The following is a 27657-nucleotide window of genomic DNA, read 5'->3' on the forward strand; positions in this document are numbered from 1 at the left end:
TCCAGGAATTCCATGCTGGCTGGGGAATTCTGGGAGTTGAAGTCCACACGTCTTAAAGCCTCTTGAACTTGACAAAAACAGCGCTGGGCCGCAAGGGGATTTATGAGCTGGTGAGTCCGACATGCTACAAAGGCCTGGTTAACTCGGGTTTGGGTTTTCCCAGGTTGTGTGAACTCAGCCAAGGGAGAAGGTCAATCTGGGCTCCAGGAGGCTTAAGGCCCGCAGGTCGCGAAGGGAGGCGGGGACCGGCCGGCGGGCGAGGGGAGCAGGGGGGGGGCAGCCTCGAGCAGCCGCTGCTGTGGGAGAACCGCGATTTGGGCGGGAAGCGGGGGGCGTGGCCGTTCCTGAGAGACTCAGGCCACGCCCCCGCTCCCTCTCCGTCTCACGCCTCGATTTCTCGCCAGCTCATTGGCGGCCAGGAGCCCCTTCCGCACAAACCCCTCCCACCGCGAGCTCCGCCCCCCCGACGTCTCCGATTGGCGAAGGAGCGTCCGAGGGATTGGCGGCGGCGGCGGCGGCGGAGGGGGGATTAAAGGAAACGCTGGCGCAGCGCCGACCAATGGGCGCGCAAGGTGAGTGACGTAACTAGGCGACCGGGGCGAGTAGTTGGATTGGTTGGTCGGCCCGGGCCGCGCGTTCCCGGGCATGCGTGCCGCCGTCTCGCCAGGGTGCGTCCCCGCGTCGCCGTGCGTTGTGACGTCGCGCCCCCTCCCCCGGAGTGTGTGGTGGCTGGAGCTGCCCTGCGCGTGCCAGAGCGTGCGAGCGAGCCTGTGAGCGGGCGCGCGCGTGGATGTATGTCTGGACGTGGGTCTCCGGGCGGGCGCGCGCGCGCGGGTGTGGAACTTGCTCTCCCCGGAGGGGCCGGAGCGGGCCGCGGCCACGGTGAGTCTGACTGCGGGGGGAGGCGGAGTATTCGAGGCGACCCGGCCGGGCCCCACCCCCACCCCGGGACACCCCCACCCCCTCCCGCGGGGGGTCCTGGGAGAGCGCCGGCGGGCCCCGCCCCGACCCCAGGCCCCATCATCCCCAGCCACGCTTTGGGGGGGTCCCTCCCATCGCAGCCCGAAAGGAGCGGCACGGCTGGACCCGAGACCCTCCCCGGACGCCGAAGCCCGCCGCCCTTTCATCGGACGGTTGTGGGGGGTCGCTTCCTGGCTGTTATAAAGACCCCCCCCGTTCGAAGCAGACTTTCCTTCTGGGGGGGTTGACGAGCAGCTGGAGCGGGAGGGCAGAGCTCCCCCAGAAGTGGGTGCCCCCCACCCGTGAATCAGGCCCTCCTCCTTGGGCACTGGAGCCCCCCTCGCCCTCGCCCTGTCCTTGGCTGAAGGGGCTCCTCGGGGTCTGCCTTTGGGCTGCCCGGACACCCCGCCTCAAAAAATAATAATTTATTAAATTTATATGCCGCCCATCTCACTAGCAAGCAACTCTGGGTGGCCTGCGATGCCATAAATGTAGAATAAAAACAATTGCAGAATTAAAAGCGTGAAAATATAAGGCATTAAAAGTGAAAGCATGTTAATAGTAAAGCGGGTAAGCACATTGATTTGTGCTTTAGATTGTAAGCCACCCTGAGTCTTTGGAGAAGGGCGGGATATAAATGGGATTAAAAAAAAGAAGAAGAAGGAAGAGGTGGCCACTTTTCTGGGTCCGCCGCTTTTGCCCCCTTTAAAAAGTTGTTCTCTGGAAGGAAGGGTTGGGGTTTTTTTGCTTTCTCCCAGGTCTAAATGGCATCTGCAGGTGATTTTGGGATTATTTCCACCCTACCATCTTGCTTTTGGTCCCAGCTGGGAAACTCCATGGCAGAACAGACCACAGATGGGAAACCTCTAAGGCTGCAAATATATCTGGGGGCATTGGCAATTTCTGAAAGTTTAAAATTCAAATGTATGAGAGCAGGCAAAGAGCTTGGGGGGGGCTGACTGTGACGGGGGAACTAGGATCGCTTTTCATCATGGTGTCATAAACAACTTATAAAGTCACTTGGATGTTTCCTTTAGGCATCTTTTACAGGAAATGTTTGCCTTTATTCACCTCACACGGGCTGCCTCATTGTTTCCATCCTTATGTTGATTGTTGCCTCACATTATTGCCTTGTGATGCTTTCCTTTTTTGTCCAAGCTCACATTAGGAGGGTTCACAGGTCTAACTTCAAGAGCACCCCTGGACTGAGTATTAGGGGTGACATGATAGTTGTCTTCCAACATTTGAGTGGGGTCAACCTATTCTCCAAAGCACCTGAAGGCAGGAAAAGAAGTCACAGATGGAAACTTATGAAGGAGAAATCCAACCTAGGAGAAATTTCCTGACGGAACAGTTAAATCAGTGGAACAGCTTGCTTCCTGGAGTTCTGGGTGCTCCATCACTGGAAGCTTTCAAGAAAACTGAACAACCATCTGTCCAGGATGGTATAACGCCTCCTGTCTCGGGCAAGGCGCTGGGCTAGAAGACCTCCAAGGTCCCTCCCGTTCTACTTCTCTGTTTTTATCTTCTCCATCTCAGGAAAGCATTCCTCTCTTTTGCCAGCTTCTGACTCTATGTGGTAGTGATGCCTTGTCTCAGTATGGCCCGTGCACTCTGCTGCCAGGTGCTCAACAGAACAGGCTCAAGTTCTCTTCAGGATAGTGGAGACCAAATGCAAAATGAATACTTCATATTTAGCTCTGGGTGCTTTGTAGAGGTAAAACCGTTCTAGCTTAATAGACTTACCGCATTCTTCATTTTCGCCACCTACTTGTTGCTTGCTGTCTGATACAGGTTTTCTTTCATGAAATTACTAATGATGCTCTGATCTTTCTTCCTTGTTGATGGAGGATTTTTTTAAAAAAAAATGACTAGCCCACGTTTGACGGTTGTCTTTGGATCCAGAACAGAAAGCTCCAACTTCTGGAAATGCTGCCTCCGAAGGCGATAAACTGGTGGTAACTCCAAGATGTAAAAAGTTTGTTAATCTGTTTTGGGATTGGTACAGAGATCTTTCTTGATCCTGAGTCCTGAAATGGATGGTGAAAAGAGGATCCAGCTGGGTCAGTTCTTTGCAAAATTTTGATAACTGGGAAAACCCCACATTGTGAAATTGGAGGCACACTTCAGTTTGGGCTCTTTTTTTAAACTCGTTTTATGAATAACCCTTTAAGGTGAAAAAGCTGCTATTCTGCTTGCAGTTAAGTTCATAGGTTAATGGTCCAGCCTATATGGAGGGAGTCCTCGACTTCAACCACAATTGAGCCCAAAATTTCTGTTGCTAAGCGAGACATTTGTTGAGTTTTGTCCCATTTTACGACCTTGCCACAGTGGTTAAGTGAATCACTGCTGTTGATAAGTTAGTAACCTGGCTATTAAGTGAATTGTCTTTCTACATTGTCTTTGCTTGTCAGAAGGTGGCAAAAGAGCTTGGGACACAGCAAAAGTCACAAGTATTTAAGCAAATGGCTGAATTTTCGTCACGTGATCATAGGGATGCTGCAAAGATTGTAAGTGTGAAAAATGTCATGTCACTTTTTCCGTGTAGTTGTAACTTTGGTCGCTAAATGAACTGTTGTAAATGGAGAACTACCTGTAACCTTTTCTCAGTTAAACCTTAATTGTGGCTGTGCATGATTTAGCATATTGGGGCAGATTCGTGTTTTAGATTGAACTTAATAATCCTCTGGTGTCTTAACTTATATTAAGTACTTTGTAACTAGGCCTGCCAAGCCAAGATAATAGCCTTATGAGATTCTACACTTTTTTTGTGGGTTTTAAAACTGGAACTAGAAAGCTGCACTAGATTAGAAATTTAGCACAGGTCCTAATGATTTCTCAATAAGAACAAAATTCCATACTGCATGTGATGGCTGAGACTACGTGAGGCTCACTAGAGGCCTATATTTAGCTGAAAGGCTTGTCCTACTTAATATCTATATTGTTTTATTGCCAATGACAGATGCCCTTCTATTGAAAGACAAAATTGTGCCACGAGCGCTCAATCAGATGCCGGGTGTCCATCCTGCCCCTTGATTTGAAAATGTTGGACTGCTTTCAGATCTTTGGATGTGAATGGCTCTAAATTGCGATTTATGGCTTGCTTTTCTTGGTCCTGAGAAAGGCCTGGTTAATGCAATGAAGTAATTTACAGAATAACAGTTGGAAGGGACCTTGGAGATCTTCTAGTCCAACCCCCCTCCTCAAGCAGGAGACCCTATACCATTCCAGACAGGTGGCTGTCTGGTCTCTTCTTGAAACCTCCAGTGATGGAGCACCCACAACCTCTGGTGGCAAGCAGTTCCACTGTTTAATTGTTCTAACTGTCAGGAAATTTCTCCTTTGTTCTAGGTTGCTTCTCTCCTTGATTAGTTTCCATCCATTGTTTCCCAAATGCTGGAAGAAGATGGCTATCGTGTCTCCTCTAGTCCTTCTCTTCACTAGACTAGACAAACCCAATTCCTGCAACTGTTCTTCATATGTTTTAGCCTACATCTCCCAATCACCTTTGTTGCTTTTTTCTGCACTCCAGAATCTCTATATTTTTTTAATAATATGGTGACCAAAATTGGATGCCATATTCCAAGTGTGGCCTTACTAAGGCTTCATAAAGCGATACGAAGTCTATGCCTCTGTTGATGCAGTCTAGGATTGCACTGGCTTTTTTGGCTGCTGCCGCACAAGGTTGGCTCACATTTAAGTGACCATCCACTAGGATTTCAAGATCCCTCCCGCTGTTACTGCTATTGAGCCAGGTTTCACCTACTCTGTATCCGTACGTTTGCCTTTCCTTGCCCAGTGTGGATCATTCCACTGTGTGTTCTGTGTGTCCCAGACCGTGAGAGCAAAAAAGCCAAGATTGACAGGTTGTTGCTCTTCTCTTGCGTAGCTCGTTTGCACAGTTCTTGGCTGGCAGGCGCTGCTGCCATAGAGAAAAATGGGTGTGTGTATGTGTGCTTTGGACGTGGTTTGTGCAGAGACAAGTTGGGCCAGCTAAAACTCTGTTTTTGCAAGAGAGGCCAAGGAAGGGTCGCCGTGTAGCAAGCAGAGTTTCTTGGCTTTAATGGCGGTATACAGGCAGTCCTCGACTTACAACAGTTCATTTAGTAATAATAATGAAGTTGGAAGGGACGTTGGAGGTCAGGAAACAATATACCATTTCAGACCAGTCTCTTCTTTAAAAACCTGCAGTGTTGAAGCATTCACCACTTCTGGAGGCAGGTTGTTCCACTGTTTAATTGTTCTAACTGTCAGGAAGTTTCTCCTTAGTTCCAGGTTGCTTCTCTCCTTGATTAGTTTCCATCCGTTGCTTCTTGTCCTGCCTTCAGGCGCTTTGGAGAGTAGCTTGACTCCCTCTTCTTTATGGCAGCCCCTGAGATATTGGAAAACAGCTATCATGTCCCCCTTCGTCCTTCTCTTCATTAAGGATGACCATTTGAAGTTACAACAGCTCTGAAAAAAAGCCACTTATGACCATTTTTTACACTTACGACCTTTGCAGCATCCCCATGGTCACGTAATCAAAATTCAGATGCTTGGCTACTGGTTTGTATTTATGACACGGTCGCAGTGTCCTGCGGGGGGGTTGGGGGGGTTCACATGATCCCCTTTTTGCAACCTTCTGACAAGCCAAATCAAAGGGGAAGCCAGATTCACTTAACAATGGAGTCACCAACTGAACAACTGCAGTGATTCACTTAACAACAATGGCCAGGAAGGTCGTAAAATGGGGCAAACTTCACTTAACAAATATCTCATTTAGCAATGGAAATTTTGGCCTCAGTTGTCGTATACAGGATGGCCTGTATTGGAACAGGGGCCATTCAGCTGCTGCTGCCTCTCTTCTTTGACATCCGCCTATCTATCAAGGTCTCCACTGTCAAAGTCAGGGGTGTCCAACCTTGACAACTTTAAGACCTGTGGACTGCAACCCCCAGAATTCCTGGGGAGTTCTGGGAGTTGAAATCTACAGGTCTTAAAATTGTCAAGTTTGGACAGTCTTAGTCAAAGTTATTCTCAGCTCTGTTTTATTTTAATTTTTATTTATTTTAATTCCATTTATATCCCACCCTTCTCCGAAGACTCAGGGCGGCTTACAAGCTTAGCAGTTTTGTGCCATGCAAGTCAATAGCCTGTCTAGGAAGAATAAGATTAAGCCTTGCTTTGCCTTAGAAGCTTCACCGGAATGGAGACTTTAGGGAAAAATCTGACTGCTCTACAATCAAAGTGTGTGGTTTTTTCCCTCGCCCACCTAAATATCCTTTTTGCATCCACAACACAACAAATATGCGTGCAACTCTTCAAGGAATCCTCCTCCCTCAAAGAGGGCGGCCAAAATAGGGACTCGTGCATTGCACACCGGCAACTAACCGTATTATGACATCTTGCTCCGTACAAAACTAGTTTCATGCTGTCCACCTTTGTATCCTCCCTGCTTGATCCGAAAGCAATGCAGTCTGCAGGAATCACAATAGTGGCCTGCTTGAGACTTCCTTTTATTAAGCTCTCCAGCCTCCTTCGGTCTGGAAATGGGGGTGCTCCATAGTATTAGCCCCCAAAGTTCAAACCGTGTCGTTTCTCTTCAATCTACTTTCTGAATTGGAAAGCTGGAAGTGAAATTGGAGGATCCTGTTGTTTTCTGGTTTACAAGTCCTATTTTTGGAGCTGTGGCAGTGATGTTTCCTTGGTTTTGATAGGCAGGGTGAGAACATGCCCTATTGTGCCCGGAGGGAAGGCGAAGGGTAACCACAACTCAGCTGCTTTGTGTTCTTTTGCTCCAATTAAACGTTCTGCAGGGTGTTTTGGGGTAGCAAAATAGGCTTAGCTCTGCATTCCTGGAGTCAATGGGGGAAATAGCCACAAGTATTTGGTAAAGGATGTTTTGGCTTAGTTGAGTCACTGTAACCTGACTAATTCTAGGTTTCTAGTCCTGGTTTGTTTGTATAACTGAAATACATTTCTCTCCTTTGGGCAAAGTCTTGAGAGCAGATATCAAAGTTTTATGTGCAAGAAATTTCAAAATGAAGCACAGGTTGTTCTCGGCTTAATTCATTTAGGGACCACTGAAAGTTATAACAGCATTAGAAAAAAGTGGCTTAGGACCATTTTCACACTTATATCCGTTGCAGCATCCCCGTGGTCACGTGATCGAAATTCGGATGCTTGGCCGTGGGTTCCTATTTATGACGGTCGCTGTGTCCCGGGGTCACGTGATCCCCTTTTGCAACCTTCTGACAAGCAAAATCATTGGGGAAGCCGGATTCACTTAACAACCGTGTTACTAATTGCAGTGATTCACTTAACTATGGCAAGAAACATCATCAAATGAGGCCAAAGCTTACTTAACTGTTTCGCTTAGCAACAGAAATTTTGGGCTCAGTTGTTGTCGTAAGTTCAGGACTGCCTGTATCCTCTTTCCCCCACATTTAACTGGCCTGGAGTCGCGCTCTCCGTTAGGCTACAGCTTGGCTTGCTGTCTTTTTGGTGCTGCTGCTGGTCCCCTCTTCCATGCTCCTGATCCCTCCCTCCCTCCCTGTGTGGCAAGGGGTCTCTTTTCGGTGAGCTGACAGTGTGACAGCGGATGGCATTTGGCTGCTGCCTCCCCCTTTTGAAGGTACAATTAGGGCCAGCTGCCTCCGACCCCTCCTGGTTGTTTTCTTTGGGGAGTATGCTTGCTTCAGTGATCTTTAATTATGTTGTTGTTGTTAGTTGCGAAGTCGTGTCCGACCGACCCATCACGACCCCACGGACAGCGTTCCTCCAGGCCTTCCTGTCCTCTACCATCTTCTGGAGTCCATTTAAGCTCACGCCTCCTGCTTCAGTGACTCCATCCAGCCACCTCCTTCTCTGTCGTCCCCTTCTTCTCTTGCCCTCAACCTTTCCCAGCATTGGGCTCTTCTCCAGTGAGTCCTTCCTCCTCATTAGGTGGCCAAAGCATTTGAGTTTTAGCTTCAGGATCTGGCCTTCTAAAGAGCAGTCAGGGTTGATCTCCTCTAGGACTGACCTGTTTGATCGCCTTGCAGTCCAAGGGACTCGCAGGAGTCTTCTCCAGCACCAGAGTTCAAAGGCCTCGATTCTTTGGCGCTCAGCCTTTCTTATGGTCCAGCTTTCACAGCCATACATTGCAGCTGGGAAGACCATAGCCTTGACTATACGCACTTTTGTTGACAGGGTGACGTCTCTGCTTTTTAGTGTGCTGTCTAGGTTTGCCATGGCTTTCCTCCCCAGGAGCAAGCGTCTTTTAATTTCTTGGGTACAGTCCCCATCTGCGATGATCTTGGAGCCCAGGAAAATAAAATCTGTCACTACCTCCATTTCTTCCCCATCTATTTGCCAGGAATTGAGAGGGCCGGATGCCATGATCTTGGTTTTCTTAATGTTTAGTTTCAACCCAACTTTTGCACTCTCCTTCTTCACTCGCAACAAGAGGCTCTTTAGTTCCTCTTCACTTTTTGCCATTAGAGTGGTATCATCTGCATATCTTATCTTTAATTATAGTGCCCAGAGAATAAAAGGACCCAGACAGTCGTTTCCTCAGTCTATTTTTCCCTTTCATTTTTTTTTTAAATACAGATGCTCTCTGTTTGTAGAACTGCTTTCATAGAAGTTTTGGAACCTGCTTCTTCCTCTACCGAAAAAGGGATGTCCGAACAAGAACATTGTCCGGAGGCAACAGTAGCTGAGCTAGGCTTATGAATGTATTGTTTTTAATTGATTATTTCCTCTCTTCTGGGTTGTTGCAAAGGTGCTTTTTCAAGAGGCAACTGGACTTTCTTTGTTTTTCCTTGGAAGATGTTTCACTCTCATCCAGGAAGTTTCTGAGAAGAACTGAAGAAGCTTCTTGGATGAGAAGTGAAATGCCTTCAAGGAAAAACAGAGAAAGTCCAGTTGCCTCTTGAAAACGCATCTTTGGGACAACCCTGACTTTGATGACGGAGAATCTCCATAGACACTTTTCTGGATTGCTCTTGTCCTGCCTTGAATTCCTGCATCTTAACCCACGCTGCAAAATTTCCGGGATTTTCTGTTTGTTTGCAGGCTGGCTGGCTGGCTGGCTTTGATTGGCAGTTAATTAGATTCATCCATCTCAACCAGCTTCTGTCTCCTTTGGGGGTCCTGGAGAAGTCATTTAAAACGATATTGCTTCTTGGGGCTGCATGATTTGCATAACACTCTCCATTGAGCATCTTAAAATGCAATTTGTCGGAGATGATTGTCCTCACACTCTATTCTTTTTGACACTCATCCAAACACCGTCTCGCTAATTCCATGCTAGCTTTTTCTCTGACTAGCTATGAAGAATGTCAGGTTCATTGTTCAGAGGAAATAATTCTCAAGATAGCTTAACACAAGAAGTAAGAAAACACAAGTTTCTGGGCTTAGGTGCTCCCTTAACAGAATAACAGAGTTAGAAGGGACCTTGAAGGTCATCTAGTCTAACCCCTTGCTCAAGCAGGAGACCATTCTATACCATTCCAGACAAATGGCTGTCCAGTCTCTTCTTGAAAACCTCCAGTGATGGAGCATCCACAACCTCTGGTGGCAAGTTGTTCCACTGGTCAATTGTCCTCTGTCAGGAAGTTCCTCCTTAGTTCCAGATGGTTTCTCTCCTTGATTAGTTTCCCTCCCTTGCTTCTTGTCTTGCCTTGAGATGCTCTGGAGGATAGGTGGACCCCCTCTTCTTTGGGGCAGCCCCTCAAATACCGGAAGACTGCTATCAGGTCATCAAATTAGACATACCCAAGTCCAGCAACTGTTCTTTATACGTTAGTGTACTGTGAAGTACACTGTTTTCTTTTTACGTCTGTGTTTCACGTTCCCGGTTTAGGAATGTGCTAGATGAACCTTGGCCACCTTAAGACTCGTGGATTTCAACTCCCAGCTGGCTGGAGAATTCTGGGAGTTGAAGTCCACAAGTCCTAACGAGGCCAAGGTTGGACACCCTGTGCTAGATAATAGAGAAATGGGGAGGGATTTCCAAATACATTTCCTATGTATTTTTCTCTCTCGTACAGGGAGATCTGAAAGGATCTGTCAAAGAAGAGGAATCCCAAAGGGCCTGCAGAGAACCAGGAGCTTCTGACCTACTTCTGTGCCACCCTGTTTCCCTGTCAGTGTGAAAGTTGGTGCTGTGGTGCTGCCTAGGTGCTAAGCCCCCCTCCTTGAAAACATGTGAGGGGTGCCCCTTTCCCTGTACCTCTCTTGACCCCTTTGCGGGGGCGTTGCTGCTAAGGCCAAGGTGCTGGCCATCATGATGTTCCGGGATCAGGTGGGCATCCTGGCTGGCTGGTTCAAAGGCTGGAACGAATGTGAGCAGACGGTCGCCCTCCTCTCCCTCCTCAAGCGCATCTCTCACACCCAAGCCCGCTTCCTGCAGCTCTGCCTGGAGCACTCGCTGGCCGACTGCACAGAGATCCACGTTCTGGAGTCAGAAGCTAACAGCGCAGGTAAGTCGGTGGGGGTTTTGGGGGGGGAGGGTTGAGCCTTTCTCCTCATTGCCTCTTTGCATCCGCATAGCTTGCCCATTTGGGTACGGCTAATCCTTGATTTATGACCAATCCTTTAGTGACTGTTTGAAGTGAACTTCACCGGAAAAAGTGACTTATGACCATTTTTCGACCGTTGCAGCATCCGTGATCAGAATTCAGGCACTTGGCAACTGGCATGTGTTGATGACGGTTGCCCTGTCCCGGGGTCACGTGAGATTCAAGGTGCTGGTGATGATCTATAAAGCCCTAAATGGCTTGGGTCCGGGATATCTGAGGGAGCACCTGCTGCCGGCATCAAGTTCCCTTCGTCCTGTGCGCTCCCACAGGTCTCCTCAGGGTACCGCTGGTAAAAGATTGCCGGCGGACAATACCCAGGGGGAGGGCCTTCTCTGTGGGTGCGCCGGCCCTTTGGAACCAGCTGCCTGTAGAGCTTAGGACTGCCCCTGACCTTCGTACATTCCGCCGGGACCTGAAGACCTGGCTCTTTGAGCTCTCTGGCCTGGTCTGAGAATATTAATTGGGATTTTAACTGTATTTTAACTGGGGTTTTATTGCAAGGTCTATATAATCTTTTTAATTGATTTTAGGTTTTGTAATTGTTGTACTGTTTTTAAAAAAACCTTGTGAACCGCCCTGAGTCTTACGGGAGAAGGGCGGTATATAAATTGAATAAATAAATCAATCAATCAATCAATCAATCAATATTTGCAACCTTCCCAGCCAGCTTCAGACAAGCAAAGCCAATGAAGGAAGCCAGACTTGCTTAATGACTGCATAGTTCTCTTAACGACGGCAGGGATTTGCAAGGCCGGCTGGGGAATTCTGGGAGTTGAAGTCCACAAGTTGTAAAGTTGCCACATTTGGAGAGCCCTGTCCCGGATCCTGCCAGCTGAAATTCCTTGGCTGAAAGGGTCTGCAGTGTATACGTCATACTGTTAAATATAACAGTCATGTAAAAATAAGACCCCAGAAGAGGTAGGGTGGCATCCGATAGGGCTGTTATGGCACCTCTCTTGTGGCAGCAAGCCAGCCATTGGCTCCATCACGTAGGCCAGGGGTGGGGGACGATGGCCCTTTTAGGACTTGAGGACTTCCAACTCTCAGAATTCCTGAGCCACAAGTCCTAACTGGGCCATCTTTCCACAAGCCTCACGTAGGCCTTGATAGGAAGGATCCCGCCTCAAGCTTAGGGCCTTCCCTTGGAGACCCCGGAAGAGGTTCCTGGCTCTTAAGCATCTGATTTGTGTCCCTCTTCCTCTTCCTCCTCCCCCCCACCAGCCCTCGTCAACCAGTGGCATCAAGAGCCCAAAGACAAAGTCGTCTCCCTGCTCCTCTCCCACCTGCCCCTCCTCCAGCCCGGCAACGCAGACGCCAAGTCCGAGTACATGAAGCTCCTGCAGGAGGTGCTGGCCTACTCCATCGAGAGCAGCCTCTTCATCGAAGAGAGCCGGCAGCTGCTGTCCTACGCCCTCATCCATCCGGCCACCACCCTGGATGACCGCAGCTCCCTGGCCCTTTGGCTCAACCATCTGGAGGAGCGCCTTTCCAGCGGCTACCCGAGCCAGGGCAGGGGACGGCCAGACACGGCCTACCACTCGCGCCAAGGTTCAGACGACTGGCAAGGTCCGGTGGAGACGGGCCTCGGAGATCTGGGGCATGGCTGGCAGGAGAAAGCGCCGCGGGAAAATGGGCACCTGTCCTTCCACCCTGCTGGCTCGGTGTCCTCGGCCATCAATAGCATTGGGAGCAGCACGGGCAGCACAGGTTCGGAGAGGCGTCGCTGGGGGGTGGTAAATGGGGGTGTCGCCATCCAGGCTGGGATATGTGTGAGGAGCTGGGAAAACTCTTCATATTTCTGGATCAAAAGAGCCTTTTCCACGAAATACGTCCAGATCCTGGCTTGTGAGCTAGGAAACCCTCCAGCCCCTGGAGCTCGTAGTTTGGGTGCCAGCCGTACAAGATAGAGCATTTGTTGTTCGACTTTCTGCATGCCTTGGCCATTTGTTGGCCTGAGGAGGGCCAGCTTTGCTGGAGAAGCTCTTCCTCTAGATAGCCAGTTTGGTCGGGTGGTGAAGGCACCAGGTTAGAGACCAGGAAGCTGGGAGTTCTAGTTCTGCCTTAGGGATGAAAGCCAGCTGGCTAACCTTGGGCCAACCACAAGGTCTTTTCCATAAGAGGAATGTGGTGATTTTGCGACCGGTGTGCCCTCTTCCCGTCTCCTCCTTGCAGCTCTTCCTTGCCAAATCCACCCCAGCCCGCTGAAGCGCTCCATGTCGCTCATCCCCACGGGCCAGCAGGTCCCCAGCGAGTGGATGAACATGGACGAGATGGCGGCCAGGCCGGCCTTCATCTCCGGCGGGGAGCACGCCCCCCTCTCGCCCCAGAGCAGCGTGGCTTCTTCAGGCAGCGAGCAGACGGAGGAGCAGCCCGGCGGTCGGAACTCCTTCCAGGAGGACGGCAGTGGCATGAAAGGTATGGCTGGTGCTGGGGAAGGGGACCAAATAACTGCCCCCCAGGCCCGAGCCGGCCAGGGCGGGGGCGGCCCAGGGTCCGATTCCGTCTCGCTTGCCTGACTGCAGCCCTGCGGAGTCAGCAAGAGCCCCGGCGAGGTTCTCTTCTCTCAGGCTTCTTCAGGGTGCATCTTAGTTGCAAAGTCTTTTTGGGTGGAGACCTCAGAGAGAAAAACCCACCGGCCTGTCCACAGAGCTATGCGGGTAGTCCTTGACTTACAACAGTTCATTTAGTGACCATTCAAAGTTACAACGGCTTTGAAAAAAGTGACTTAGGATCGTTTTTCACACAACCGTTGCAACATCCTCACGGTCACGTTATCAAAATTGAGATGCTTTATTTATGATGTGAACCCCTTTTGTGACCTTCCCACAAGCAAAGTGAGTGGGGAAAGCCAGATTCGCTTAACAACCATGTTACTAGCTAAACAGCTGCAGTGATTCTCTTAACGGCATGGGGCGAAACTCACTTAACAACTTTCTTGCTTAGCAACATAAATTTTGGACTCAAATTATGCTCGTAAGTCAAAGACTACCCGTACCGCCTCAGCGGGCTCTGTAAGTCAGTTTCTTAGAAAGCCTCCGAAAAAACCTTTTGAAAGAGGATCCGGCCTTGTCAGCCTCTATCTGGCTGTCCCGAAGGTTGCCTCGAGGTGGGGAAGCCCAAGCATGGAGGGTGGGTGGGCCTCCAGCAGGCCCTGCTCTCCGGAAACTCAGTGATATTTCTCGCTTCACCCCAAAACTTGTGAAACATCTGCTGGAGGGCTGCATGTAGCCCCCTTCCTGCTGGTCTTCTCCAGGAAAGGGGGCTCTGGGCACGGGGGTCTTGACTCCTCGGTCCTTACCCACAGATGTTCCCTCGTGGCTGAAGAGCCTCCGTCTCCACAAATACGCGGCGCTTTTCTCCCAAATGACTTACGAAGAGATGATGACTCTCACGGAGCAGCATCTGGAATCGCAGGTACTGCGGGGCAGGGAGGAGAGCGAGGAACAGGGGGCTGCCTTCTGGGCCTGACGGGGGTCGTCTGCTCCTGCCTCCTTCGAAAGGCGGGCATTTGGGTGGTACCTGGCAGAGCCAGCCTTGTTTCCCATTCCTGTGACTTTGGTCACAGGGACGCCCCTGAAATGCGACGCCATGCACCGCCGAGGGGGCCGCTCTGTAAAGGCTGGAGGGCAGATGCGTCTCTAAATTCCCTTTTTAGCTCTTTTTCTTCCCCGAGCAGAATGTGACCAAAGGAGCGAGGCACAAAATTGCCTTAAGTATCCAAAAGTTGCGGGAAAGACAGAGCGTCTTGAAGTCCTTGGAGAAGGTGAGGGAGCTGCTGAGCAGGCCTGGGATTCCGTGGGATCGTGTGAAGGGTTCACACTCAGAGCAGTGGTTCTCCGCCTGTGGTCTGCAGACCCCTGTGGGGCTGTGATGTCACGGAGGGTCTGCGCAGCCTTGAAGAAATACTAGGATTTAAATCTTAAGTCTTGGGGATCCGTGGCCACAAACCGTATTTAAAGGGCTTGAGAACCACTAGTCTAGTACAATTTTTCCTGAAACTCGGAAATGTTAAGATAGGTGGACTCCCAGAATTCCTCAGCCAGCACAGCAGAATTCTAAGGGGATCCTTCCCCTTTGTCTTGGCTCCCCCTTTTTTCTCCCCAGGACATTTTGGAAGGGGGGAACTTATGGAACGCCCTTCAGGAGCTGCAGCAGATCATCACCACCCCCATCAAGGCCTTCCACGCTCTGCAGGCCGCGGCCGCATCCAAGGAGTCCCTGCCGTTGGCCGCCGAGCCAAGGGGGGGTCCCAAGCTGGCTCTGGAGAAAAGCAGCAACAGCAGCGAGGACAAGGAAGCCACTGACGACCCCTTCCCGCCCCCAACAGGCTCTCCGTGCGATGGAGAATCTGGAGCAGCACCGATCGCCGAAGGGGACATTGCAGGGCAGTTCACTCGCGTGATGGGTAAAGGTGAGCTCTCTGGGGCGGGGTGTGTGTGTCCCCCCCAGTCACCAGGACAGGTTGGGCTGACTTTTTCCGGAGACACCTTCAAGAAAGCTAGAATGTGTGGACTGCACTGTGGGTCTGTTTCCCCCATACAGAAAGCTCTATTCTCATAAGCTACTCTCAACGTTCCCAGAGTTTTGAGGATGGATGAGGTGATGTTTCTTATTGATAGAATATTTCTCGCTCAGATGTGAACTGTGGGGTCCTTGGTGCTATCTCAGCTGGATTGTTTTCTTCCAGACGTCTCATGACCCAACTAGGTAACATCATCAATGCACTCTGAGCTTGGTTGTCAGTGCACTGATGATATTACCTAGTTATTTATTTATTTATTTATTATTGGGACTTATATGCCGCCCTATCTCCCGAAGGACTCAGGGCGGCTAACAACAATAAGATACAATAGTACAAAAGTTAAGAAAAAATTAAATTAATAGCCCCAGTAAAAATTAAAATTAAGTTAAAAATTAAGACATTAAAATCCCTATCAGTCCAGATCAGCCTGATGGAAAAGGTGTGTTTTGAGGCCGCGGCGAAAGGACCGGAGATCCGGGGCCGTCCGAAGTTCAAGGGGGAGTTGGTTCCATAGGGCTGGCGCTCCCACAGAGAAGGCCCTCCCCCTGGGGGTCGCCAGCCGACATTGTCTAGCCGACGGCACCCTGAGGAGGCCCTCTCTGTGTGAGCGTACTGGGCGATGGGAAGTCGTTCCCGGCAGCAGACGGTCCTGCAAGTATCCCGGGCCTAAGCCATGTAGGGCTTTGAAGGTAAGTACCAACACCTTAAATCTCATCCGGTGGACAACCGGTAACCAATGCAGCTCACGCAGGAGGGGTGTAATATGGGAGTATCGGGATGCTCCCATCACTACCCGCGCAGCCGCATTCTGCACCAGCTGGAGCCTCCGGGTAGTCTTCAAGGGCAGCCCCATGTAGAGAGCATTGCAATAATCTATACGGGAGGTAACAAGTGCGTGAGTGACTGTATGTAGGGCGTCTCGGTCCAGATAGGGGCGCAACTGGCGCACCAGGCGAACCTGGGCAAATGCCCCCCTGGCCACAACTCCTATATGATCTTCAAAATTGAGTCATGAATCCAGGAGGACGCCTAAATTGCGCGCCCTATCAATGGGAGGTAACACCTCTCCTCCCATAACCAAAGATGGAACCTCTTGGACTAAACGAGATGCCGTTACGTAAAGCCACTCTTGGCCGGGTTGAGTTGGAGCCTGTTCTTCCCCATCCAGATTCGTACCGCTTCCAGGCAACGGGACATCACATCGAGGGCATCACTGGGTTGGTTCGGGGTGGAGATGAAAAGCTGGGTATCATCAGCATATTGATGATACCTCACCCCGAAACCACGGATGATCTCACCCAGCGGCTTCACATAGATGTTGAACAGGAGGGGGCGAGGGTACCGACCCCTGAGGCACCCCACAACTAAGGGGCCTAGGGGCTGACCTCTGCCCCCCTGCCAACACCCTCTGCGAACGGCCCGAGAGGTAGGAGGAGAACCACCGCAAAATGGTGCCTCCCACTCCCAATCCCTCAAGACGTCGCAGCAAGATACCATGGTCGATGGTATCAAAAGCCGCTGAGAGATCTAATAGGACCAGGACAGAGGAATAACCCCTATCCTGGGCCCGCCAGAGATCATCCACCAGCGCGACCAATGCCGTCTCCATGCTGTACCCGGGCCTGAAACCCGATTGGTATGGATCCAGATACTCAGTTTCCTCCAGGACCAAAAGGAGCTGCCGTGCCACCACGCTCTCAATGACCTTCGCAAGAAAGCGAAGGTTGGAGACAGGACGAAAGTTGTTTAAAATAGCTGGATCCAAGGCAGGTTTCTTGAGGAGGGGCCTCACCACCGCCTCTTTCAAGGCGGCAGGGAAGCACCCCTCACTCAAGGAAGCATTGATAACTGGTAGGAGCCAGCCTCGTGTAACCTCCCGAGCCGCATACACCAGCCAGGAGGGACACGGGTCCAACAAACACGTGGCGGCACTTAATTTCCCCATGATCCTGTCCACTTCATCTGGAGTCACAGGGTCAAACTCTTCCCAAATGTTTTCGGCCAAACCCATCGCTTCCCCCTCGTCAGATACTGCCCAGTCAGAGTCCAGACCAGCCCGAATCTGAGCGATTTTATCCACCAGATACTAAATTCCTTGGCCCGTCCCCGCAAGGGGTCCTCTCCCGTCCCCTGATTTAAAAGGGAGCGGACCACTCTGAACAGGGCGGCCGGGCGGTTGTCTGCGGACGCAATGAGGGTGGCGAAGTAAGCACGCTTCGCCACCTCCATTGCCACAAGATAAGATCTAGAAAAGGATCTTAACTGTGTTTGGTCAGACTCGGACCGACTGGACCTCCAAATGCTCTCTAGGCCCCTTCTCCGGCGCTTCATCTCCTGCACGTCCACGGAAAACCAAGGAGCGAGCTGGGATCTGCGCCGGGTCAGAGGCCGCAAAGGCACAACGCGGTAATGAAACATCTTCAAGAAAACCACTAAGCTCAGAAAGCACCAAGGACCCCTCAGATATTTCTTATTGTGCCTTTATGTTGAATTTGACTCTGGTTTTCCAGCTTTGATATAAACCTTTTAGGAGTTGTTTGAATGTAGTGATATATAAGCTAGACAAACAGTGCCACTCAAACGGGTCTGATTTCTCCACCTCTCCAGATCCCCCTTTGTAACCATTTCCTCCTCCTCCTCCTCCTCTCTCGTAGTGTGTACGCAATTGCTCGTCTCCCGGCCGGATGAGGAGAACATCACCAGTTACCTCCAACTGATAGAGAAGTGCTTGATGCACGAGGTAGGCCTGGGCGTTACGGGACACACACACACACACACACACACACACACACACACACCGCACCGCCCCAAGAGGTCAGCCGTCTGAGACTGTTGATTCTTTCCTTTCCCAACATGGCTGCCTTTCCACCCGCCTCCCGTCAGGCCTTCACCGAGACCCAGAAAAAGCGTCTCTTGTCCTGGAAGCAGCAGGTCCTGAAGTTGCTCCGTACTTTCCCGAGGAAGGCTGTGCTGGACATGCAAGGCTACCGCCCCCAGAAAGGGTAGGTCTCTGGGCACCGTTGGGGTGAAATGCGAGCAGGGCATCCAAGTGGACACAAGGAACTCTCTAGGCCGATTAGAGAGCGTCAGGCTTTTTTGTGTGGACTGGGAAGGAAAACCCTGCAAGATTGGTCAGACTAAGAAATGGACACCGTGTAGACCAGGGGTTCCGACTTGTGGACTTCAGCTTACAACAGTTGTAAATCGAGGACTCCCTGTATTGCAGTGGTCTTCAACCTTGGCAACTTGAAGACCTGTGGACCTCCACTCCCAGAATTCCTCAGCCAGCCCTGAGTTGAAGTCCACAACTCTTCAAGTTGCCAAGGTTGAGGACCTCTGGTGTAGACCTACGGCTCCTTTTATAGCTATCCTAATAGTTTTAACTCTTCCGTTGTGTCCGAGACTTGGTGACTGTGGGCAGGTGCTCTCCCTGCTACCCTGCCAAGCACAGCTTCTGTTCATCTTTGCTTGCCCCCTTCTTCTTGATCCGCCAACCAATCCTAGCATCACCGACACCTGCGCAGGAGCAGAATTCAGTTCCAAAAGGGAGCTCGGAGGCTTTCACAGCTTTCTGAGCAGCTGTTGCACTAGCTAATATTATGACAAGCAAAGGGCAAATCGGGATGGCATTGTCGGTTTGTGGTGTCAGCCTGCCACGCAAATGACGCTTCAGGGATCTTTTGTGGGAAAGATGGAACCAGATCGTTGTCAGAACTATTTCCGAAGCCGCCAGCTTAAACTCGTAAATCCTGAAGAGCTTTGCGACTGATTGCTTCAGAAAGTGAATTCAGTTCAACAATAGGAACGGGTTTCTTTTATGCTTCGAAATGACGGGGAGGTGTTTTTTTTGTTGCAACGAATGCTTTCATACTTAAGGGAAACTGTCACTTTAGTTAATAATAAGAAGAAGCCTGCGAGTGCCCCTGTGCTATGGTGAGGTTGCAATATGCAAATGTAAACTGCTTGGTTTGGATCCTTTTTGAAAAAGACGGGGCTTGATTGACCCATCCCTACCCAGAGTGAGGAGATTTGGGGGGGGGCTTCCCTGCAGCTCCTCCTAGCTGGAGTCTGTTAGCTCACATTGCTCTTTGCGGTTGGGATGGGGTGGAGAGGAAAGCTTCCAAGGGTCCAAGCCCCTTGAGGGAGGGGCCGTTCTTCTGAGCCGGTTTAATAGCTTGGGCTCCCGAGGGCAGCTAGTGGCACCGCTTTGGGTGCAAAGCAACTTCAGACCCCCCCGACGATGGTCTGGCCGCCGATAGGATTGACTTCCTGTCTTTTTGCAGATGGGCCTTTGGCTCCAACTCTCTCCCCATAGCTGGATCTGTGGGGGTGGGAGTGGCCCGCCGAGGACAGAGGCAGTTCCAGATGCCCCCCCGTGCCATCCCCCCAAGCCGCATGGGGATCCTGAGTCCCGTGGGCATCGGTGGAGTCTCTCCGCGGCACGGTCTGACCAGCCCAAATCTGGGGAGCCAAGGTCGGCAGGTAAGATCCGGCTTAATTTGGCAGAATAACATCCGAATGCCTCGGGAAGAATGCTGCCGGCCAAGAGGTGCCTTGACTGGGAGAGGGTTGGGGGGATCTTTGGCCACCGCCCCACAATGAACCCTCCCCCTGCTCTCTCCTTGCGCTGCCCTTGGTCCACCACACAGGAGAAGCCTCTGTCAACGGCCTCTCCTCTTCTGCCAGGTGCGGCTCCGTCAGCCAGCCAAGTTACCTGTCTCTGGGGTGAACTGTGTCTGTTGCTCCAGGTGCAGCCCCTGCTCAAGAGACCCCCTGCCATTCCAGTCTCTCTTCAAAATCTTCCAGTGATGTAGCACCCACAACTTCTGCAGGGAAGCCGATCCCTTGGTTACTTGTTTCTCACTGTCAGGAAATTTCTCCTTAGTTCTAGTGTTCCAACATCTCAGGGGCTGCCACAAAGAAGCGGTGTGTGTGTGTGTGTGTGTGTGTGTGTGTGTGTGTGTGTGTGTCAACCTATTCTCCAAAGCAACTGAGGGCAGAACAAGAAGCAACGGATGGAACTAAGGAGAAATTTCATAACAGTGAGAACAATCAGTGGAACAGCAGCTGGTGCTCCATCGCTGGCGGTTTTTAAGAAAATGGCCTAGGCTCTCCAGCTTGAGCAGGGGGTTGGGATAGAAGACCTCCAAGGTCCCTTCCAACTCTTACTACTCTGTTGGGATCAAGGGGTCGCGGTTGGATGAAACAGAGGAGATTTGCTCAGGGCATTTCTGAAAGGTTTTTTAATTTATTCCTACTTCGTGTTTCTGAACTGCCAATCTCCCCGGAGAGGGCCTCTGAGATCCTGTGCCAACGAATTTCTTTCTTGTCCCGTAGAACCTCTGGTTTGCCAATCCCGGAGGCAGCAACAGCATGCCCGGCCAGAACCGCAGCTCAGTCCAGCGGACCCACTCACTGCCCGTCCACACCTCCCCTCAGGCCATCCTCATGTTCCCACAGGGTGAGTGAGCTGCCCCTCCGCCTGTCACCTGCATAGGAGGCATCTGTCTTCGTCCTACGGCAGGGGAATCTCTTGGGAACGCTGCTCTCGGAATTTTTGGCTCTGGAGCACCAGCCCTTCCTTAAGCGAGGGGTTAGGTCTTTGGGTGAGGGTCTGCGAAGGGCTTTCTCCTCATGTTTAAGGATCGGCCCCATCCTCTTTCCTCTGCCCGACTTGAGCAAATTTGTGGCATCTGTATTTCACCACGGCCCCTAAGCACCAGCCACAAGCGGTGCCATCTCCTCTGTGGACCGCCAGAACCACCCACGGCTGTGCCTGATGGTTCTTCTGATCTCTCCTCCAACCTCAGATTGCCAGCTCCCTGGAACGGATCTGGAGATCAACCCCACCTTGGAGTCACTGTGCCTGAGCATGACGGAGCACGCGCTGGGCGGTAAGGAACCCTGCCTTGCCAGATCATGAAAAGGAAGGCCCGAGATGGGCTTACCCTGAGCGTGGTGGGATTCTGGATTGGGCGACACCCAGGTCAGCAGTCCGATAGGGCAGTCTTGTCCAGGGCTTTCTCTCAGCTCGGCCTACTTGTAAAGTTATTGTGGGCAAAAATTTAGAAGTGCCACGTGCGCCAATTTGACCTTCTGAAGGAAAAGTGGATATAAGTCTAAGCAATACATAGGGTTCTTCAAACTTGGCAACTTGAAGACTTGTGGACTTCAGCTCCCAGAATTCCTCAGCCAGGAGCTGGCTGAGGAATTCTGGGAGTTGAAGTCCACAAGTCTTCAAGTTGCCAAGTTTGAAGAGCACTGCAATACAGGGAGTCCTTGACTTACAACTGTATGTAGTGACCGTTCCATGTTACAATAGCACTGAAAAAAGGGACTTAGGACCGTTTTTCACACTTAGGACCGTTGCAGCCTCCCCCTTGTCACATGATCAAAATCCAGACGCTTGGCAACTGGTTCACATTTATGATGGCTGCAGTGTCCCCAGGGAGGGAGGTGTCACGTGATCCCTTTTTGCAAGCTTCTGACAAGCAAAGTCAATGGGGAAGCCAGACTCACTTAGCAACTGTGTTACTCATTTAACAACTGCAGTGAATCACTTAACAACAGAGGCCGTTAAGGTCGTAAAACAGGGCAATACTCACTGAACAACTGTCTTACTCAGCAGCAGAAAAGTTGGGCTCCATTGTAAGCTGAGGACTACCTGAGTATCTCTGTCACTTGGGGCTTTGTTGTTGTTGTTAGTTGCGAAGTCGTGTCCGACCCATCGCGACCCTATGGACAATGTTCCTCCAGGCCTTCCTGTCCTCTACCATCTTCTGGAGTCCATCTAAGCTCACGCCTACTGCTTCAGTGACTCCATCCAGCCACCTCATTCTCTGTCGTCCCCTTCTTCTATTGCCCTCAATCTTTCCCAGCATTAGGCTCTTCTCCAGTGAGTCCTTCCTTCTCATTAGGTGGCCAAAGTATTTGAGTTTTAGCTTCAGGATCTGGCCTTCTAAAGAGCAGTCAGGGTTGATCTCCTCTAGGACTGACCGGTTTGATCGCCTTGCAGTCCAAGGAACTCGCAGGAGTCTTCTCCAGCACCATAGTTCAAAGGCTTCAATTCTTTGGCGCTCAGCCTTTCTTATGGTCCAGCTTTCACTGCCATACATTGCAACTGGGAAGACCATAGCCTTGACTATACGCACTTTTGTTGACAGGGTGATGTCTCTGCTTTTTAGTGTGCTGTCTAGATTTGCCATGGCTTTCCTCCCAAGGAGCAAGCGTCTTTTAATTTCTTGGCTACAGTCCCCATCTGCAGTGATCTTCGAGCCCAGGAAAATAAAATCTGTCACTACCTCCATTTCTTCCCCATCTATTTGCCAGGAATTGAGAGGGCCAGATGCCATGATCTTGGTTTTCTTAATGTTTAGTTTCAACCCAAGTTTTGCACTCTCCTTCTTCACCCGCAACACAAGGCTCTTTAGTTCTTCTTCACTTTCTGCCATTAGAGTGGTATCATCTGCATATCTTAGGTTGTTGATGTTTCTTCCGGCAATCTTAATTCCAACTTTTGATTCATCTAGCCCTGCCTTTCTCATGATGTGCTCTGCATATAAGTTAAATAGGCAAGGCGACAGTATACAGCCTTGCCGGACTCCTTTCCCAATTTTGAACCAATCAGTGGTTCCATGTCCAGTTCTCACTGTTGCTTCTTGGCCCGCATATAGATTTCTCAAGAGACAAATAAGATGGTCTGGTATGCCCATCTCTTTAAGGACTTGCCACAGTTTGTTATGATCCACACAATCAAAGGCTTTAGCATAGTCAATGAAGCAGAAGTAGATGTTTTTCTGGAACTCTCTAGCTTTCTCCATGATCCAGCGTATGTTAGCAATTTGATCTCTAGTTCCTCTGCCTCTTCGAAATCCTGCCTGTACTTCTGGTAGTTCTCGATCCACATACTGCTGGAGTCTAGCTTGTAGAATTTTAAGCATAACTTTACTAGCATGAGAAATGAGTGCAATGGTGCGATAGTTTGAACATTCTTTGGCACTGCCTTTCTTTGGAATTGGAATGTAAACTGATCTTTTCCAATCCTGTGGCCACTGTTGAGTTTTCCAAATTTGCTGGCAAATTGAGTGTAGCACTTTTACTGCATCGTCTTTTAAGATTTTGAATAGCTCAGCTGGAATACTGTCACCTCCACTAGCTTTGTTGTTGCTCAGCTTTTCTAAGGCCCACTTCACTTCACATTCTAGGATGTCTGGCTCGAGGTCAGTGACCACCTCATTGTGATTATCAGGGACGTTAAGCTCATTCTTGTATAGTTCTTCTGTGTAATTTTGCCACCTCTTCTTAATCTCTTCTGCCTCTGTTAGGTCCCTGCCATTTTGGTCCTTTATCATGCCCATTTTTGCATGAAACGTTCCTTTCATCTCTCCAATTTTCTTGAAAAGATCTCTGGTCCTCCCTATTCTATTGTTTTCTTCTATTTCTTTGCATTGTTCATTTAAGAAGGCATTCTTATCTCTTCTAGCTATTCTTTGGAATTCTGCATTTAATTGGGCGTATCTTTCTTTTTCTCCCTTGCCTTTCGCTTCCCTCCTTTCCTCAGCTATTTGCAAAGCTTCCTCAGACAGCCATTTTGCTTTCTTGCATTTCTTTTTCTTTGGGATGGTTTTGGTTGCTACCTGTTGTACAATGTTGCGAACCTCTGTCCATAGTTCTTCAGGTACTCTGTCTATCAGATCTAATTCCTTAAATCTATTTGTCACCTCTACTGTATATTCAACAGGGATATGATTTAATTCATACCTGACTGGCCTAGCGCTTTTCCCTACTTTCTTTAATTTAAGCCTAAACTTTGCAACGAGAAGCTCATGGTCTGAGCCACAGTCAGCTCCTGGTCTTGTTTTTACTGACTGTATAGAGCTTCTCCATCTTTGGCTGCAGAGCATATAGTCAATCTGATTTCTGTGTTGACCGTCTGGTGATGTCCATGTGTAAAGCCGTCTCTTGGGTTGTTGGAAAAGAGTGTTTGCTATGACCATCGTATTCTCTTGACAAAATTCTATCAGCCTGTGCCCTGCTTCATTTTGTACTCCAAGGCCAAACCTGCCTGTTATTCCAGTTATCTTTTGGCTTCCTACTTTAGCATTCCAATCCCCCATGATGATAAGGACATCATTTCTGGGTGTTAGTTCTATAAGGTGCTGTAGGGCTTCATAGAACCGGTCAATTTCATCCTCTTCAGCACCGGTGGTTGGGGCATAGACTTGGACTACTGTGATATTGAATGGTTTGCCTTGGATTCGAACTGAGATCATTCTGTCATTTTGAGGATTGTATCCCAGTATTGCTTTTCCTATTTTTTTATTGACTATGAAGGCTACTCCATTTCTTCTGAGGGATTCTTGCCCGCAGTAGTATACCTGATGGTCATCTGAATTAAATTCACCCATTCCTGTCCATTTTAGTTCGCTGATACCTAAGATGTCAATGTTTAGTCTTGTCATCTCTTGTTTGACCACGTCCAGCTTTCCTTGATTCATGGATCTTACATTCCAGGTTCCTATGGAGAAAAAATCTTTACAGCATCGGACTTTCCTTTCACCACCAGACATATCCACAGCTGAGCGTCCTTTCGGCTTTGGCCCAGTCGCTTCATTCTTTCTGGCGCTACTAGTACTAGCCCTCTGCTCTTCCCCAGTAGCATATTGGACGCCTTCCGACCTGAGGGGCTCATCTTCCAGCGTCATATCGTTTTGCCTTTTGGTACTGTCCATAGGGTTTTCATGGCAAAGATACTGGAGTGGGTTGCCATTTCCTTCTCCAGTGGATCACGTTTTGTCAGAACTCTCTGCTATGACCTGTCCGTCTTGGGTGGCCCTGCACGGCATAGCTCATAGCTTCATTGAATTACGCAAGCCCCTTCGCCACGACAAGGCAGTAATCCATGAAGGGGGTCACTTGGGGCAGGAAGTGGTAAATTCCATTTAGGAGCCACTCATTGCTTTGACTTTCATAGGCAACCATTTTTTCTTGCAAGACTGATGAAAAAGGATGATCTGAATGGACTCAGAGCTGCTATTTTGCTGCTCAGAGATCATGTGACCTTTCCTGAAGTGGACCTTCCTGCATCCTGCAAGGCCAGTTCAGGATAGGTGACCGGTCAGTTTCTGCCATTATTTGACAGACCAAGAAATTTCCTGACAGGGAGAACAATTTTTGTGCAAAGTATGCTTTAAACCAGGGGTCTTCAAACTTGGCCCTTTTATGACTTGTGGAGTTCAACTCCCAGAATTCTGGGAGTTGAAGTTCACAGGTTTGAAAGTTGCCATGGTTGGCCAGCCCTGCTCTAACCTCTCTCTGTGTGTGATTTCCTGTTTACACCGAACCTGAGAAGACTCCCAGATCCCCAGGACATCAAAGCCCCCCACCCCCACCCCACCCCGTGTCTAGAAAACAGCCGTGACCTGTGAACACGACAGCCCCCTCAGTGCTGCCCCCTTAGCCCTGTCCTCTCTCTTGCAGATGGCACGGACAAGACCTCAACCATCTGAACAAGCTGGATCTGCGGGCATATTATGAGAAGCTTTAGGATGGCTGTTTTATTTTTTTCTCCTCCCATTCCTGTTCCGGGTTTTTTGTTGTTGTTGTTGTTTTGTTTTAAACCCCTCCCCCAGGGGTAGGTCACTACCGGGGTAGCCGAATAATTTTTTGTTTTCCTCTTCTCCCCCCCCAAAACCCCCCCATCCCTTCTCCAGCATTCCTTAGCAGCCAGAGGAATAGAGGAGAAAAAAACTCTCACTACAATCTTTACCATCTTATTGCGTTCTAATATTTTTTTCTCTTATTTTTTTATTACTCTTATAACTTCAGATATTGGTTTAATATTTTGATGTACAGGGGAGGTGGCGGTCTCCCCGGTTTAACGTGCAGATGCAGGGGCCTAAATTAGGCCCGGTATAATTCCTTTCCCCATTTGTTTTCCCCCCTCCCTGCCCCTCCCCTCCTTCCCTTCGGCAGGCAGCGCAAGGAAGGAACAGGGGAGGTAATCCAAGAGGACACCTGCGTAGAAACAGTGTTCACGCCGAAAGACCCCTCCCCTTGTATGGGGGGGGGGGACAAGACAGGCCGGCTCACGTTTTCACCCATGGCTAGTTTGGGGCCTTCGGAGGGGGAGTCGGAAGAGCAGGGAGGAGGAGGAGGAGGGGGGTACAGCAGGTGACTTGTAAAATTTTAAAAGTGCCTCTATTACTTGCTTCCACCCAGATGGTGAATGGGGTGGGAGGGGGGCCCCAGGAGCGGCCCAGGGAGGAGGGGGGCGTCCAGCACACAATTGGGGTTCGTTTTCATTTTTACGCTCTTGCAACCACCTCCAGCTCTTTGAGGAACCGGGCAGAGTAGCTTAGGCATCTCCCAGAAATAGCGTGGGATTTTTTTCCGAACCCCTTCAGTTCCTGCCCAGTGAGGCTTTTTTTGTTGTTCTTTTTTTTAAAAAAAAAATGTGGCAGTATTAAGCCTAGTTTTGTTGCAGCAGTTTGGGTGGGTGGATCGGAGATCGCTCCTTTAGGTTTCAGAAGCCGAATTCTCAGTTGAGCTGATTTGAGTTCCGGGCATGGCTTCCAGATTCTCTGTACCCTCTTCCCTTTCCCTAACCTCCCCCCCCCCAGGTTGCGGAGGGGGGCAGGAAGGGGGAGGGGGTAAACGGTCTGAACATCTATGCAGCATCTCCCAAAACTGGTCCAGAGTTTTTCTCTAGCTCAATCGTTTGGGTTGGGTAATTGTGTGTCTTCCTTTGTTGAAAGGGGCGATAGGTAGGACCAGCGCAAACTGGCCATAGCAGGACCTGAAGACAGTGTGTGTGTGTGTCTGTGTGTGTGTGTGTGTGTGTGTGTGTGTCTTTTTCCCTCCACCCAATTTCCTGGTACTTAGCAAAGTTGAGGAGCAGATGGGGTGATATTTGCAAAGCCAGGAAGAAGAACTTGATCAGATGCTGGCATGCAAATGATCCAGGATCATCGTGGCTAATTGGGACTGGGAGGGGGGAGGAAAGACTTTGGGGATGCATCCCAGGGGGCTACAAGATTTGGGTGAGGGTCGTGGGGGGCCATCAGGCCAGACACCCTCCTTCGCACATCTCCAGCCGGTCTGCGCTGTCTTGTTTACAGTTTCCTAGTTTCGGATAGCTTTACTGCAGGAGGGAGGGGAGGACATTGCTACCTGCCCCCCCCCGGCCTTCCCCCCCTTCCTTCCCCAGGGAGGTGGTGCCAGGAAAGACGGGGCAGGGCTGGACTGGCAAAGACCAGCCTTCCCTCTCGATGGCAGGTCCGTGTAAGCAGGGTGAGAGGACGAGCGAGCGAGGGTGGGTGTTGGGGGCTTCACAAACGGGGGGCAAGGGTAGTTTGCCCAGTAAGGTGGGGGGCTGGGGGGGCGTCCTGTGGGTTCTGCCCCCTCCAGCTGGGCGTGGCAGTGTCTCTCTGCAGCCCCTTCCCCATCCACCAGCGTCGGCCAGTTCTTAGGTACCGAATTCTTGCCGCGTCCCCTCTCCTCTTTCACACCGACGAGAGCTGTTCGAAGTCTGAAAAGCCTTTTTCCAAAGTGTATACCGAAGAGTAGTGTACAAAAACAAAATGAAACAAAAAACGAGAAAAACAAACCAGACAGAGCTACTGTATTTCT

General features: G+C 50.2%; 1 protein-coding gene across 1 annotated transcript; it reads left to right on the forward strand.

The window, feature by feature from the left end:
* The first annotated feature begins 636 nt into the window (after positions 1 to 636).
* On the forward strand, positions 637 to 27637 carry SAMD4B (sterile alpha motif domain containing 4B). Its single transcript, XM_081334698.1, has 13 exons — positions 637 to 882; positions 9975 to 10406; positions 11727 to 12212; positions 12678 to 12920; positions 13810 to 13919; positions 14182 to 14268; positions 14610 to 14916; positions 17682 to 17767; positions 17911 to 18029; positions 19311 to 19509; positions 20365 to 20488; positions 20838 to 20921; positions 25507 to 27637. Exons 2-13 carry the CDS (start codon positions 10211 to 10213, stop codon positions 25533 to 25535), a joined length of 2070 nt encoding a protein of 689 aa, XP_081190824.1. The 5' UTR covers positions 637 to 882; positions 9975 to 10210; the 3' UTR covers positions 25536 to 27637.
* The last annotated feature ends 20 nt before the right edge of the window (positions 27638 to 27657 follow it).

The sequence above is a fragment of the Vipera berus genome (genome assembly GCF_964194415.1).
Source record: "Vipera berus genome assembly, chromosome: 9".
Lineage (NCBI taxonomy): Eukaryota > Metazoa > Chordata > Lepidosauria > Squamata > Viperidae > Vipera > Vipera berus.

Coding starts and splice junctions, on each gene's coding strand:
- SAMD4B (XM_081334698.1), top strand. CDS start 10,211: ATGATGTTCCGGGATCAGGTGGGCATCCTGGCTGGCTGGTTCAAAGGC. Junction 14,269..14,609: donor TCTTGAAGTCCTTGGAGAAG/GTGAGGGAGCTG, acceptor TTTTCTCCCCAG/GACATTTTGGAAGGGGGGAA. Junction 20,489..20,837: donor CATCCTCATGTTCCCACAGG/GTGAGTGAGCTG, acceptor CTCCAACCTCAG/ATTGCCAGCTCCCTGGAACG.